At 40.4% G+C, this 15,171-nt stretch overlaps 1 protein-coding gene across 2 annotated transcripts; it reads right to left on the bottom strand.

Annotated features, from left to right (window-relative positions):
• Positions 1–47: 47 nt before the first annotated feature.
• daam1a (dishevelled associated activator of morphogenesis 1a) lies at positions 48–14,899 on the bottom strand. Of its 2 annotated transcripts, none has more exons than XM_055053451.1 (26): positions 14,496–14,899; positions 13,064–13,252; positions 12,893–12,982; positions 11,574–11,645; positions 11,363–11,454; positions 11,060–11,279; positions 9,479–9,592; positions 7,918–8,028; positions 7,740–7,843; positions 7,604–7,670; positions 7,411–7,528; positions 7,187–7,325; positions 6,612–6,670; positions 6,345–6,532; positions 6,022–6,255; positions 5,250–5,357; positions 5,051–5,145; positions 4,588–4,672; positions 4,402–4,508; positions 3,576–3,664; positions 3,342–3,510; positions 3,155–3,262; positions 2,994–3,054; positions 2,786–2,920; positions 1,636–1,806; positions 48–1,562 (listed from the first exon to the last, which is right to left on the bottom strand). In XM_055053451.1, exons 2-26 carry the CDS (start codon positions 13,232–13,234, stop codon positions 1,380–1,382), a joined length of 3,090 nt encoding a protein of 1,029 aa, XP_054909426.1. In that variant the 5' UTR covers positions 13,235–13,252; positions 14,496–14,899; the 3' UTR covers positions 48–1,379. The 2 variants fall into 2 exon arrangements, with proteins under 2 accessions (XP_054909426.1, XP_054909425.1); XM_055053450.1 differs by having other exon boundaries at positions 14,511–14,899.
• Between the last annotated feature and the right edge of the window lie 272 nt (positions 14,900–15,171).

The raw sequence follows: 15,171 nt of genomic DNA, 5'->3' as shown, positions 1-15,171 counted from the left end.
TAAGGATCTGATTGATAACCCATCAAAAGTCAGCCGTGTTTACGCTCTTCCAGCTCAACACTCAGTCTTTTATTCAACACTCAGTTTATTATGAAAGAGTCACAGAGAAACAGGATACATTTTACTCATTTTTACAGTTTAACAACAGAAACAAACATAAATCAGGCCAAGAACAGGCACATCTGTACAACACTGATTATTTAAATACACAATTTTAAAATTAAATTAAATTGCTATATGTAAAACCATCATCTTGGAATATTTTGTTCATTATATCAACTGATTATAAAACATAATTAAACTCGTTTGATAATGAATAAGACATAAATACACATTATTAATCAACTGATGGTTCTGTTATTGCACATCACTTTTAGAAACACGAACATAATGATGAAGTGTTTGAACAAACAATAAATAATTATAATAAACAGATGCTGTGTTTTCACTATCAGGTGGATTGGTGAGAGTTATTTTATAGTTTTCTTCTAAATATTTCAACTTATTCTTTGATCTGATGAAAAACTTAAAAGTGCGGTAGGTAACTTTTATGTACATATATCTTTTTTTTTTCTTGACAGTGTCACTATGGTGCCAGTTTGATTTGAGAGATGATATGTGGAAAAAAAAATTCAAGCTCCTCCTTTTCCCCAGTGCAAACTAGAAACAACCTATCAGAGTCAGGAGGCGGGTCTTACCGCTGTCAATCACCATCTGCACCTAGCACAGCCTGTTGTGAATGCTGAGGCTAGTTAGCATAGCAACTAATGACTGTTTTCTGTAATAGTAAGTGGTTTCTCCATGAGGATGATTGGCAGCGCTAAGCTCCTCCTCCTAGCTCTGAGGTTGTTTTGGCTCTTCAGACAGCAGTAGCAGCTCAGGGAGGATCAGGAGGAGATGGATCTTTTCACAGATTATCTGTTTTACATTAGTTTTAACACATATGTAAAAAAAGAACAGATATATTTTTATATAAAAGTTACGTACTGCAGCTTTAACTGGTCTCAGAAACAAATCAGATGTGGTGGGAATGTTTCAGCTCTTTCCGGGTCCGTTTGAAGGTGAAATGTGAAGAAATTTAGTTTCATTAAAATGGCCCAGAATGTTTTGGGGTTTTTTTTTTAGAAACAAAGCAACTTGAGTTTATATATTTTCCATTGAAAACCATTTCTTCAGGGTGAAACCATCATCTCACCAGTGAGCTGGTTCTGATGAACATTATGGTCCAGTCCCAGTAAGGTGCTGGTGATTACTAACTGGTTTCGTCCAGTTCCAGTGAATCTGTCCTGTTTCTGCTTCAGCTCCAGTCCCAATCAAGTCAGTTACTGGTTATTACAGTCATGACGCTGGTTCCGCCTCAGTTCCAGTTAACCCAGTTACTAGCTGTCCTGGTACTGGCTGATGGACGACGCCGGTCTTTGTCTTTGCTTTTTGTCTTTGATCACTTTTTTCTCGAAGAGCTCTCCAGATCGCAGCGCGGACACCAGGTCATCAAACTCTCCTCCTTCCTCTTTCTCCACTGATGTGGCCTTCCTCATCCTCTGCTCCCGGTCCTTCTTCTTCTGCAGGGACAAACACAAAGAGCCAATGAGGCAATGAAGCTGCTGAAGAACCTCAGGCAGGATCTCCACTGACCTGAGCCTCCGCCAGGGCCCGTTTCTCCTCCTCCTCCTGCCGTCGGGCCATGTCCTCGTTATCCTGCCGGGCTTCAGAGCACGCCAAGAGGAAAGTGTTGAAGATCCCAAAGAAGTCGTCCGGCTGCTGTTTGGACGAGTCCTCTCCAAAGTGCGTCAGTGCTTTTACAAACTTCAGCAGAAAAACACGAATTCAAGAGTTAGCTGACAGCATGCTAACTTCCTGAAGTTCAGAGATCTGCTGTTTTCAAAGTCAGTGTTGCATTTATTTAAAAACAGCTTGAATCAGGGACAAATGACAAATATAAAATCAGAATAAAATAAAACTAAAACATCACAATAAGTTTCAAGAAGTGATTTAAATCGACCCAGACTGTCAGCAGACCTAATTTGAAAGAGTAACTTATTCAAAATATTAAGAGCAACAACAGAGGAAGCATCATCTCCTTTGCTCTTAAGTCGAGTCTGGAGGACATTTAATACCAAAAGATTATTTTATCTCAAAGTTCTGGAAACTAATTATATCAACCTTCCAGAACCTTCTTGTCTTCTGGTTCTGGTTCTGCTCTGCATCCCCAGAACCAGAACCAAACAAGGAGAAGCAGCATTCACCATCTATGGACCACAAATCTGGAACAAACTTCCAGAAAACTGTAAAACAGTTGAAACGCTGACTTCCTTTAAATCTCAGATAAAAACCAGCTGTTTAGAGTCGCACTTGAATCAATGATGAATGTAACGATGTCACTTGACTTAATGTAATGTTTTGATTGTTGATTCTATGTTGCACGACTTTGTGTTTGTTATGATGTAAAGCACTTTGAAATGCCTTCCTGCTGAAATATGCTACACAAATAAAATTTGATTGATTGATAAGAAGCCCCCAACTCACTTAAAACTTTGTAAGCTGTTAAAAGAATCTTAAAATCCATCTGACACAAAACAGGAAGCCAGCGTAAATAATCCAATCATGATGTAGTAAAGGCAAACAAGAATAAGATTAAACTCAAGAACTAACTTGTCTAATTTTAATCAACTACTAAAAATAATTTTTGAAAGAAATATTCAGTCACAAACGGTAAAAGGTGAAGGAAACTGTGCTGATGCAACAATATGAGGAACCTGCAGGACAATATTTGACAGTAACTCACCAGATCTTTAGCTTCTTGCAAAGCATCTTCTACATCTAAGAAGTTGAGGGAAGCAACGGTGATGAACTGACTGACCACAGACACAAACTTATCCACTGGACGCTGGGAAGACTGTTTCTGCTGGTACTGCAGCTCCTGCACACAAACATGCTTGTAAGTATAAATCCTGCAAAGTTCAGCAGGTGTTTCATGCTTCTGTTGATCTTACTGCTTCAATGCTCTTCAGACCAGACTTCAGAGTGTTTATTTCCTTCTCCAACTCCGTCATGCTGCAGAGACATTCAGGAAGGCGGCGATATTAACAATTACAGTTAAAGCAGGAACATAAACGTTCTCCAACACGTGTATTTGGGTGCGTTTTCTATTTACTTGACTTTAGAAGCTTCTGGAACGTTCTGCAACTCTTTGCTGAAAGACGCGGCTCTGGGAAACTTTTCCTCCAGCACAGTGATCATGTAGTGCAGCAGAGTGATGTTCCTGCAAACACAACGTCAGTCAGACCTTCACACCTTCGAGCTGCAGGTCTGCAGGGATCTGAAGGAGTTTGGAGTCAAACCTGTCAATGCTGGACTTGGTGTCAACCATCTTGTTGAGGCTAGAAACTTTGAACCCGTAGGCGTTTCCTCGTTGTCCTTTGTTCATGTAGTTCCCGAGGGCCAGAACCACCTGCAGCAGCTGACGGAGCGCCTGGCTGTGGATCACCTCCGTGGAGGCAAGCTTGAGAGCTGGAAGAGGAGAGAGCATGAGGAAGAGGACAGCGAGGAAGGTGCACTGACCTCTGAACTCCTACCTTCAATTTTAGGCTTGACTTCGGCTATTCGGTCGTTGAACTTCTTCTTGAAGTGAAGAGCCTGGAGTCTCTGCTGGTAGTGGTTGATTCTGGTTGAGCAGAAGAAAATATTTAGCCGCCCTAACTGGGGGAGATCCAACTAGTTCCCACAAAATAAGTGATATTTTCTTTTACAATACTGATAACTTTGAGCAAGTTTTAGCAAAAAAGATCAGATGGTAATAGTAAAACTGGACGGAGGGATGGATTAAAGTAATTCTTGTTCATTTTTATTAGAATACGCCAATAAGTTGAGACTAGTTCACTTTTGAATCTGTCTTAAAATTGGCAGGTTTAAGATTCACGCAGTGACAAGGAGGCTGGAGTGCCCATAAATAAAATGTTAACTCCACAAAGAAAAACCCTACAAAGCTTAAAGAAGACCTATGATTCAAAATCCACATTTTGGACATTTTTGTTCTTCCATTTGGATTTCTACTTGTTCAGAAAAACAAACACCCAGATGTGTTTTGGCAACAAGTTATTGTTTTTTGGTGTCTGGAAATTGAAACAGGCAGAACTGAGCAGACTAAAATCTCATTATCTAAGGACGATTTTGTGTAAAAAATGTAACGATCATGTTTTATATTTCCTACAAGTTATCCTAAGCTATTTAAGGAAGCATAATATGTCACCTTTGACCTTCTTAGAGCTCTCAGTTCCCTTTCTTCCACCATTGTTTGGGCCTTCAGTCAGATCCCACCTTCTTTTGCCACTATTATGGAGTTCATTGTTCCTTTGAGACTACAAACTCACAGCCCGACCGGGTGTTGGTGCTGTTACACACCTGCTCATGTCGTACAGGAAGCGGTCGGGTCGGGCCATGCGTTCCAGCTCGTGTTTGTGTTCCTCTAAAAGATCAACGTCGCTCTTCTCAGGGACAAACTTCAACAGCTGAGACACACACAGCAAGAGAATCTGTTTAATTCATCGTGTGAGTCACTCTAAGTCTGGAAGGCTGTTGGTTTCGTACCTGGTCCAACATGTCTTTGGGCAACTCCTCCTGATCATCCATGCTCATGATGGCCTGGCAGATCTCCTCGTTGGTCATCTTCAGTCTGCCACACACAAACTCAAACATTCAACCCAATGTTAGGGTCCAAAACTGAGCAATACTTTGAGAACTGACCCAGACCCACAAGCTGCAGCTTATCAGACTGAATTCCTGGGTCAGGGGAACTGACCAAGATCCAAAACAAGGTCCTGAGACGGGTCCACAAACCTGAAACTGGTCCTGACCAACCAACAGGACTTGAACTAGACCAGAGCCAGACTGAACCCCCAAACTTAAAACTTGACCCCGTTCAAGAAACAATATCTCAGACTGACCAACATATTCTCAAAAGGAGACAAAATAGATTCTTACTCTGACCCAGAAACAGGAACTTAGACTGACCCAAAGTTGCCCACACCCACAGCCAGAAACTCATACTGACTTTGACAACAGGATGTTGCAATTCTGCGCTCGACGGCCGTCGATCACCGACAACTCCTTGACTTTTTTCACAGACTCGGCTTCACCAGTTACTTTCTGTGAAAACAGACAAATAGCTCCAACAAAGGCCAACAGCTCTGTTTACAAAGAGACAAAGTCGATGCATGTAAACTGAGTTTATAGTGAGTATGTTGTGTTACCGCTGGTCGCTGGTAAGCTGAGAAAGTCTTCTGAAACTCCTGCAGATCCAGAACTTTGAACACATCTTTATCATTGATTTCTTTCCAGATGGTTCCCGTTATCTTCACCTGAAACAAACAATTAATAAATGTCATCACCATCAGTTTGATTTAAAAGCAATCCGAGCTCTTTGACATTAGTGAAATCAGTGCAGAGTTTGTGGCTCTTGTCACTTAAAATCCAAATAAGCTGCTGCTGGCCACGCCCCCCAACTCAACGTTTACACACGCACTTGAAAATGGCTGCTCAACATCTTTGAAGAGCAGACGTTGAGCCTCCTTCACAACCAACAAGGATGCAGGAAGTGGTTTCTGCATAGTAAGACAACAACAAAAAACCAGCTGACCAAACATGCTGCAGCACAGCTTTGGTTGCTAGGTAACAGCACAGTTTCTGTCAATAAAAACTCAACATTCAACATGTTTTTGATTTAAAAAAAAAAACATGAATTTATAACCACATAAATGTCTGGGTGATAATTGTTTCTAGAAGCAGTTGAAACCCAAATGGAAATATGAAGACGTGCAACATATGAACAGTTCCAGTCGTTTCTGGATGTACATGGATTACATGTCACTTATGAGCCGGGAATGTTTTGGGATCACCAAGATGAATGCAAAACAATAAGTGGGTGGATGATTTATCCATCCACAGTTGCAGCTTGAAGAGGAGGCTGAACCCATGAAAACATCAGAGCCTTATTTGGTCTGAAAAGTGAAAAGTTAAATTTACCTCCGGTAATTTGCTCCAGTTGAAGGACTTCAGTGGGCTGGACGGTTGGGGGATGTTTTTCTTCTTCTCTGGAACCCCTAAAGTAAGTCCTGGGGCAGGAGGAGGAGGAGGCGGTGGAGGTGCTCCAGGAGGAGGCGGTGGTGGAGGAGGAGCAGAACCAGGAGATGTGGGGAGTGAAACAGGTGAAACTAACCCACCAGGGGTGATTGGAGGTCCTCCTGGGATGCTTGAGCTCTAGAACGAGAGAAGAGCTTCTTCAGAGCCACAATATGAAGAATCGGAACAGAATATTCAGAGACTGAGATTTTAATGGTTGAGCTTACAGAGCTGAGCTGTTGCAGTCGAGCGTTCAGCTCCTCCACTTGTAGCTTGGTTCGTTTGTGCTCGTCGCTCTCTCGCTCCAGCTTGGTTTTCACCTTGTTCAGCATCTCAAACAACTCCTCTTTTTCTTTATTCTTGCTTTCACACTCCCTCTCTTTCTTCTCAAGGCGCTGCTGCAGCTTCTGATGCTCTGAGAAGGTGACACATCGTTTATTCTTCTGACATCCACTGAGACTCGCAGGTTAAACGTGGAGAAATGTTTGTTTTACCTTTTCGCATTTCATCCATTTCTTCTTTCCACCGTTTCATCTCGTTTTCTTTCACCAGCCTGTTAAAGCGCAAAAACACAAGTTCAGGTTGTTAATTCACCTGTGATGGAATTCTGGTATTTAGCAGAAAGTCATCAGTACTGAACTCTGTAGGCAATGCACAACACCACATTAAGGCCAATGTAAATGAAAAAAATTAGTAAAATCCACCAAAACTGAAAAAAAAATATTTTTATCTTAGAAATTTCCTTAAAAAAATAAGATCCAAAAGTCAAAAATTTGCAAGAAAAAAATAAATTTTGAGATTAATCTAAAAGAAGAAACTTCTGAGATTTCTGAGTTTCACCATTTTTAAAATATTTTTCAAACAAATTCCTAGAAACAACAATTTCATAAACATGCGCTAGCAGAATGTATGCAAGACATTCGTGTGCACTGTGCTGTCAGCTTCTCTGCATAAATACATATAATTTATAAGATTTTATTCATATATTCGACCTGAAATTTCAAACCTAAAGTTCTTAGGAAGTTCTTCGTTTTTCAACATTTTTTCCTGCTTGAATGTCTGAACTCACATGCTCAGAACATTCTTCACGTTGAAATCCCCCAGCGGTGCCACATCTGGATCTTCGCCTTTGTCTGTCTGCAGAACCAGCTGCTGAATGATCCGGTCCAACAGCACCCAATACTGAACCGACATCCTGCTGTTATTATCTGCACACAGAACCGAGTAAAACGTTTAGATTAATGTTGCTCTTAGCTGAGGAGATAGAACAACATAACAATGTGAGAGTTTTACAAGGCATGATGAGGCAGTGCTGCAGAGCGGACAGGAAATGAGGGTAAGCTTCAGTGTGGCTCAGTTTACTCTTGATCACGTCAAACATCTGGCTCGCACTCTTAGTGTCGATGTGGGTCTGAGGAGCAGCAGAGAGCATCAGGTTATCAAGACGGTTTCCAATCTGAACCGTCGAAATGTGGGAGTTACTTACAGTTTTAAAGCGTTTAGCAATCAGAGCTTCATCTTCAGTCCTGCACATCTCAAAAAAGTCTATGTGCCTGAAAAGAAGCAGATTAAGTCCAAAGAGCAAACACTGACTCAGTGTGCAGGGCGAACACCTGACCTACCTGTCCAGGGTGCTGTTCTCACGGGACCGAAGCTTATCGAGGATTGGTTGGATGCCCAACATCAGGAACTCGTATCGCAGATGGATCCGGAAGTTCAGACTGCTCTGAGGTCAGATTTAACAGAAGACATGAAGGAGACGAATCGATCAAAGAAGAGACAAAGAAAAACTTTGCTTACCTCTCCTGCTCCCTGACTGAGAACAGCGTTGATGAAGGACATGATGGTCGTCTTCAGGCTGACGTCGTCACCGTGGCGACCTGTGGACCGGTCCAAGTCGATCATCAGGTTCTGCACACAGGAAACATGTTATGCTTAAGAATAAGAAAAACAAGGGTATGGAAAGGAAACTATGGATTGAGAAAGGTTACACCACCAGATATTTTAAACAAAAAAATGAATCACTAGTTTTCAATATTGATTGATTTGAAATGTTTATTTATTTTATACCTGCCTTGTGTTGGCCTTTCACATAAAATCCCAACAAAATATACTGAAGTTTGAGTGTAAATACTTTTTTTTGTTTGTTTGTTTGAAAGACTCATTTGGGGTTAGTGAGTTTTTATTCTGAATGTTTTGTCAATCCAAAATTATGTGCTTTGGTCTCTGAAATGGACCGAGTGTTTGCATTTCAACATATCCAGGATACCCACCTCTCTTTCAGTGACCTCTGGAGATAGGCACCAACATTATCACAACTGCATGTTTTCCCTTTAAAAGTTAACCATTCACTTCCTGTAACCTTCATTTCGTAGTTTAAATTTGCTCTTAGTCAGTCCTCTGCAGATTCATTAGCACTCTTTGTTTTTGTTAGCATTCAAATTTGTATGTTTTTGCTCAATTTAATAATTAGTGAATAAATATGAGGTTTATTAATAAGTTTAATTCTTGCAAAGAAAAATACTTTGTAGAAAAGGAAAATTATGCTGAACTCCTGGAATCTGGTGCTTTTTTTCAAATGAGACAAAAAGATTGAGGTTTTCAGAAACAACGGTCATGCAATGTTAGGAGACTTTAATGAGATAGACTTCGCCTTAAAAATGCAAATGTGCCATTATCTGATCCGAAACATGTCCAAATCAAGACAAAAACAGTTCACCAGAACCAAAACTCTTTATCATTGCTCTGTCAGCCCAAAGACTTGTCACTATTCAGGTTTTCAAGTTAAAAATCAAAAGTTAGGTTTCCTTTTCCTTCTCCACATTCTAGCAGGGGACCAAACTTTTATTTTCTATTGTATTTGTTCAATGCTTGCGTCATGTGAATGAATGCCTTTGGTTGAATTCCTGTGTATGCCACAGCAGACTGACCAAACAGAAACTGTTCATCCGGGCTCTGAACTTTCAGCTGCAGTTTGTTTAAATATTTTTGTAGATCTGACTTTCATATCTGGTTCCCAGAGATATGAGTAACCAGATATCTGCAGGATATCTGGTTCCCTACACATCCTGATATCAGGATATCAGGATAGCTAGTCTCCTGGTATCCAGATGTCTGTGGGAACCAGATATCGGTGGGATATCTGGTTCCTCACTAGATATCCTAATTTGTGGATATCAAGTGAGTTTCTTGGTAAATTTGGAAATTACCAAAGTTATCAAATCTACTCTGCAGATTAATTTGCAGTAGAAATCTTTAGACCAGTAGAAATCTCTGAAACTGATAAAAACTTCCCATGAGGTAACAGAGTTTTGGTTTCTATATAGTTTGGGTTGGTTAAGAGCCAGAAGGAAAAGCAGACCTGGAAGCGAGTCCTCTCTGAGGCAAACGTCTGGTATTGGACCATGGCATCCAAAACCTTCTTATGGCCTCCTGGGACCATACACATAGCACCGAGGATCTCCAAGACGGCCACCTGAGGAGACGGAGAAAATCAGCCAGACGTCAGACACAAGATCAGCTTTTTAAAGGTCAACCTTTATGCTTCCTTGAACAAGTTAGAATAGGTCTATGGACTTTACAAAACATGTTCATTACATTTTTTGCACAAAATCATTCTTATACAATTACATTTGAATCTGCGTCTTGTCACTTTAAATCCAAATAAGCTGCTGATGACTCAACGTTTACACTCATACGTGAAAATATCTGCAAATCCATGTGCAATTATACAATCATACATCTTTGAAAAGCAGAAGTAGAACCTCATGCGCAACCGGTAAGAATGCAGCAAGTGGCTTCTGGATGGTAAGTCAACAACAAAACCGGCAGCCATTGTACAGAGGTAAAACCAGCTGACCAAATGTGCTGGAGCTCCACTTGCGTTGCCAGGTGATTGAATGAACTCCAGTTGGGGTGTTAGATAACGGGCTTTGCTTCTCTGGGGTTGCTAGGTGATGGGCAGGTGCCTGCTGATTTCTGACATTACATTTAGAAGGATAAAATCCTTTGTCCAGACGCTACATAACATTAACTTATTGCCTAAAAAGATAACTGGGTATTTTTTAAGAATTTGTTTTTTTTTTTAAATGCAGTAGAAACACAAACAGAAGTAGAAAAATGTGCAAAACAAATGGTAACTAGCCATTTACATGCATGTTTTTCTCATTCCCCCTCCAGCTGGCCTGATGAAGTAAAACTTGCATCTGACTCTCATGTTTATACTGGCAAATTTATTCTAAAAACAAACTCTGACAGCATAGCTGAAATTCCCACAGAGGTTTTGGGTCTGGAAATCTATCAGTCAGTATAATTTATTTTACAGGTTTGGTCAGTTTGATGTTTAGGTGAGGAAGGGAGGGGCCAGATGCTGTCCTGAGTCTGTGTTTAGTGTGTAGATATTCAGTGAGCAACAGGAAATTACAGGGTTCAAACTATGTGTACATGCCTACAGCAGCAGCGATGGGGTAGATTTTACGTCATCCTCTCCAACATGGCTTTAGGTGTTTGTCAGTGAATTTATTCCAGAAAATCTAACTTTCTGAACATGTCACAAGGATCTTGGTGAAAAGGAAATGTGAAAAGTGGGTGGAGTGCAGCGTAATACAGGTAAAGCAGGAAGTTCCTCACCTGTCCAGCTTCTGTCTAATGTGGCGCAATCAGACAGCAGCTGGGAGAAAAGACTGAGGGAACTGAACACTTAACTCTATTTATGTCTACTACGTCAATGTGGCAAAAGCACATTGACAAAATAACGTCCTGAACAAATGTTGAAACACACCAGGCATTCTGATCTCTAACAGCGTTGGAGCTCACGATTATTTCAGTAACTGATTAATCTATCATTTTTTTCCTGATGATTAATCGATTAATTGTTTTGTCTCTAATTTCTAATCTTTTCAGCATGTTTATGTTTAAAAGGCTGTAAGCAGCATCCATACACCTTGGTTTTGATGTTTTCCGCAACTAGGCTTTGAGCGACGATGTTGATGCTCTCTGGATGTTCCAGGACATGAGTTCTGCCCTCAGAGCTGTTCATCAGGGCCTTGATGCAGCCGATCAGAGACGTGTGGATCTGGGATTCAACCGTATTGTAGTCCATGGACTTGAGGAAGTTAAGGATGCAGGAGAGCCCATCCTGATCGAGGAAGCCGGTCACAAAACTGCAGAAGGTCAGAGAAGTTAGTTAATCGGAAATTCTCTGGAGGTCGGAGAGACGTTGATTCCTTTGAGTGAGAAGGTGAACCTTATGGGCTCAGTCCGCAGCGCTGTTTTCAGACCATTAACCTGTTTCAGCCTGACTTGCTCTTCTTCTTCCGATGCCACCACAGGCTTCATCTGAGAAAGCAGGACTCACATCAACACAACCCCTCAGTGTTTCAAACAGTTCAGCAAAGTTAATTTTACATCCTTCTTTTGGTGGTAGATGGTAGGAAAAATGTCCAGAAATAACTCACAACAGCCATGGAGTTGAGCTGGTTGATGTAATGCTGAGGCCAGCTGGTTGCCCCTTTATCCTCAGCTGCATCCTGAAAACAGACGTTATAAAAACACCACACAGTCTTCAGCATAAACTCTAATGATGTGTTCAAGTTGTACTTGAAGCTGGGAAATTCCAACTTACCAGTCTGAAAAAAAAATCAACTGGAAATGCCCTTCAAAGTCAAATTTCCCACAGGGAAACTGGGAGCAACTCCAACTATCTCCAGTTATGACTTGTAAGGGGAACTTTGTGTTTCAATATGGCCGCTCCTCGCATCAACGGTATTAAGTGGTGGAATCGTGTTTATTTTCCAAAACATGCTTGTAAAAGTGCGTCTAAATATGACATGCAACGCCTGCGACTTTAAACTGAAAAAAATCTAAATTTTACTGATAGAAAATACAGCTTAAAATTGTTTACGAGAGCTTTTGTGTTCAACGTTCATAGATATCACCATGGTGAACTTTTATCTTCGTAATTAATGATGTAACCTCGGGTGTGACATCAAACACAGCTGCATGCCAAGTCACTACAATGCAACACAACACTGGGAACTTAGTTCCCACACTAAACCAGCCATGGTGCCATTTTTAATCAGGCTCTAAATATTTGTAAATATTTATATTACCTTTAGGCTTCTGGTCAAATATTAAAATCCATATATTATTTATTTGTATGTTTGTACATTTTTATTTTTTATATACATATATTTTTGGAACAGTTCTTTTATAGAGTGGAATAATACAGATACAATTTTAATTAATTTCAAAAATATTTTAATATTTAATGTGGATTTTTTTGCAACTCACTTTTAATTATACATCAAATCCATAAATGTATTTAATTATATTACTAAGTGCTGGTAAAGGTGATAGGAAGTGTCTTGACTGGAGAAGACCAATGCCTGCAAACATCTGGATAGTGCTGATGATGGAGTGCATCCAGTTGAAAACAGGATTTGTCTGATGTTTTTTTGTTGGATTGATCAATAATCAGAAAAATATAAGAAATTCAGCAAAGATCTGAAATGGAAAACTCATTGGCACAAGTCGGAATAGTGCTGAGGACTAACTGTGGATGGAGACATTTTGAATTTTATTGCAATTTCTTTTCAACAAAAATTTTAGGACGCTGCTTTGAATAAAAGACACTATATTTCTAAGGTGAAGAAGAGTTGGAAGTATGAAAACTTTTGCCAAACAGTTTCTTTTTGTCACTTCTTATACCTTAGTTCACTGCAGGAAAATATTGGACAGATTTCAGCTGCATTGGATTTCCAATAAAGTCACTTACATTTTTATTGAAACAGTAAATCTCCCACTTCTTTTCTGGTGGCAAAGCAAACATGGCCGCTTTCTTCTGATCTGAGAGGCCCAGTTCATTCTGGAGAAGAAACAGGAAGATTGGTATTAATGTCTGAAGCTGTGATCAGATTTCTGACAGAAACTGTGCTCCTGAACGCACCACCAGTTCAGTAAACAGGGTGTCCAGCTCCTGAGGGGGAGGCATGGGCTCCAAGACCTGCATCTGCACGACATTTTCAGGGAACTTTGATCGATGATCACGTTCTTTGTAGCACCACGGAAACAGAGTGGCAAAGCTCCACCATTGTTGCGGTTTCTCCTCGGACGTCATGGCTGCAACACGTCTAGACTAGAGAGAAAGAAACACGAAGACGACATTAACACCTCGTCTCATCCTGACTCTGACGCTGCACCAAAAACCACTGAAGGAAACGACAGAAAAACCTCAGAAGACGACATGAGTGCAACTTCTTTCTTTAAAAAAAATGTAAACAAAAACAGAGGACTATTAGATTTTAGAGTTTGAAGGATTTATTTTGTCTTTGTTAAAAGACCACAAGCCATTTCTCCCACTTGCATGTTTGCTTTGGTTGCATTTACCCAGAACACCCTGCGCTATCGTCCACTTCTTGCTTTTGGAGTGGTTTCTGGTCATCTTGCTGTTCATACATGCATCTGAACCACACCAGAGTTCACTTTAATCAAACCAAGACCTAGGTTATTTGTAGAACTAGACTTAGTTTTTTTTGTCCACATCAGAGTTCAATTGCACATTCACACCACCCAAACAAACTGGACTCACGTTCAGTTGGGTTCAGTTTGACTCTGGTTGACCTGGTCTCTGACTTTCTAGTTTTCAGTTTGAGTTTTTGCTCATTTGGTCTCAGTTGGACTCTCTTGCTGATCCAGTTCAGTTCTGGATCTGTTGTCAGTTTGACCACCAAATTGTTTCAGTCAGACTCCGAGTCGCCTGGTCTTGGTCTAGTTATGTCTCCAGCTAATCTAAGTCTGCAGAATATTTTTCTGGTTGAATCATAAATAATAATCACCCTGTCATAAATTAAAGTACAATTTTTTGGGACTCTATACTGAATTCATTAATTTAACAGGGCTACACTCAGTGAAGTTAAAGTATTCAGTTGATTTGGATCAACTAAATACCTTCGATGCATGAGTGGACATAGAAAAAAAAGGCATGTAAGTTAGATTTAATCACCTTGTGTTTATCAGGACCTTACCTGCAGTTAAACTGGTGCTAAATACATTTAAAATCAAAATAAACCTAATGAATTTAACTGATTAATTGGCTAAAAAATAAGTTTAGAAGCTGAACAATGTGCCTTCTTGTGATGGAGACCCTGCGAATCCAAAGTTCATGAACTTTGAAACTATTGACTTTCGCTTTGGTCATTGACCGATGTTTTTCAGACCAACACTCAATTTTCACCCTGTGTGAAAACATCAAAAACACATCTGTTTTGCTGTGTCACATTTGAATTAGAAATGCACTGGTTTGTTGATGACATGGTAAAAAACCCCGCTTCAGAATGGTCTCTATTTTTGATTGAGGACATGATGTGCGAGTCTCCTACCTGTGCGATACTCACTTATGTCACAGGGTATGAAGTCATTCTACAGCGGTGATTGGTCCAAATCTTTCCTTTGCTAACAACTTGCCGTCTCCAAGCCAACATGCTGAATAAAACCTCCTAACATGTTCCAAATTATCTGGAAAGTTTTAAAAAATTAATCTGAATCAGGCTTTTAAGGCTTTAACTCTGAGTTAAAGTTAAAATCGTTTCACTCCGCAGGCAAATTGACTCCACCACTGAGCTGATTCACGCCGTTTGTCCAGTTTCACAGAAACCTGCAGAACTGCAGCACCGTCCTCACAGTCACTTCATATTTACCTGATGTCACAGTCGCAGGCTGTACGTGTGATTGTGTGTGTGTGAGAACCTGACTCAGAGCCGCGGCGGGAGTTTGAAACACACACAACTGCATTCCTGCAGCTGCAGTCACACCCAGCCTTGCCTCACCCCTGCAGAGGGCGGAGGGTGAGGCTCGGTGTGCGCTAACGTCTCGCCACCTGATCCTGAAGATTTACCTGCAAATCAGCATCTGAACTGAACATCCTTAACAACAGGTTGAGGTGAAACTTCATTCATAAGAACTGTTTAATCACAACAGTAACTAAAAAAACACTTTTTTTTAATTAAAGCTAAATCAAATCTCATGCTTCTAAAAATAGTTTTATAAAGTGTTGTG

This window comes from Poeciliopsis prolifica, unplaced genomic scaffold (genome assembly GCF_027474105.1).
Source record: "Poeciliopsis prolifica strain line A6 unplaced genomic scaffold, Auburn_PproV2 SCAFFOLD037, whole genome shotgun sequence".
Taxonomy (NCBI): domain Eukaryota; kingdom Metazoa; phylum Chordata; class Actinopteri; order Cyprinodontiformes; family Poeciliidae; genus Poeciliopsis; species Poeciliopsis prolifica.
Note: the sequence above shows the minus strand (reverse complement) of the source record. Positions and strands in the feature narration are given on the sequence as shown.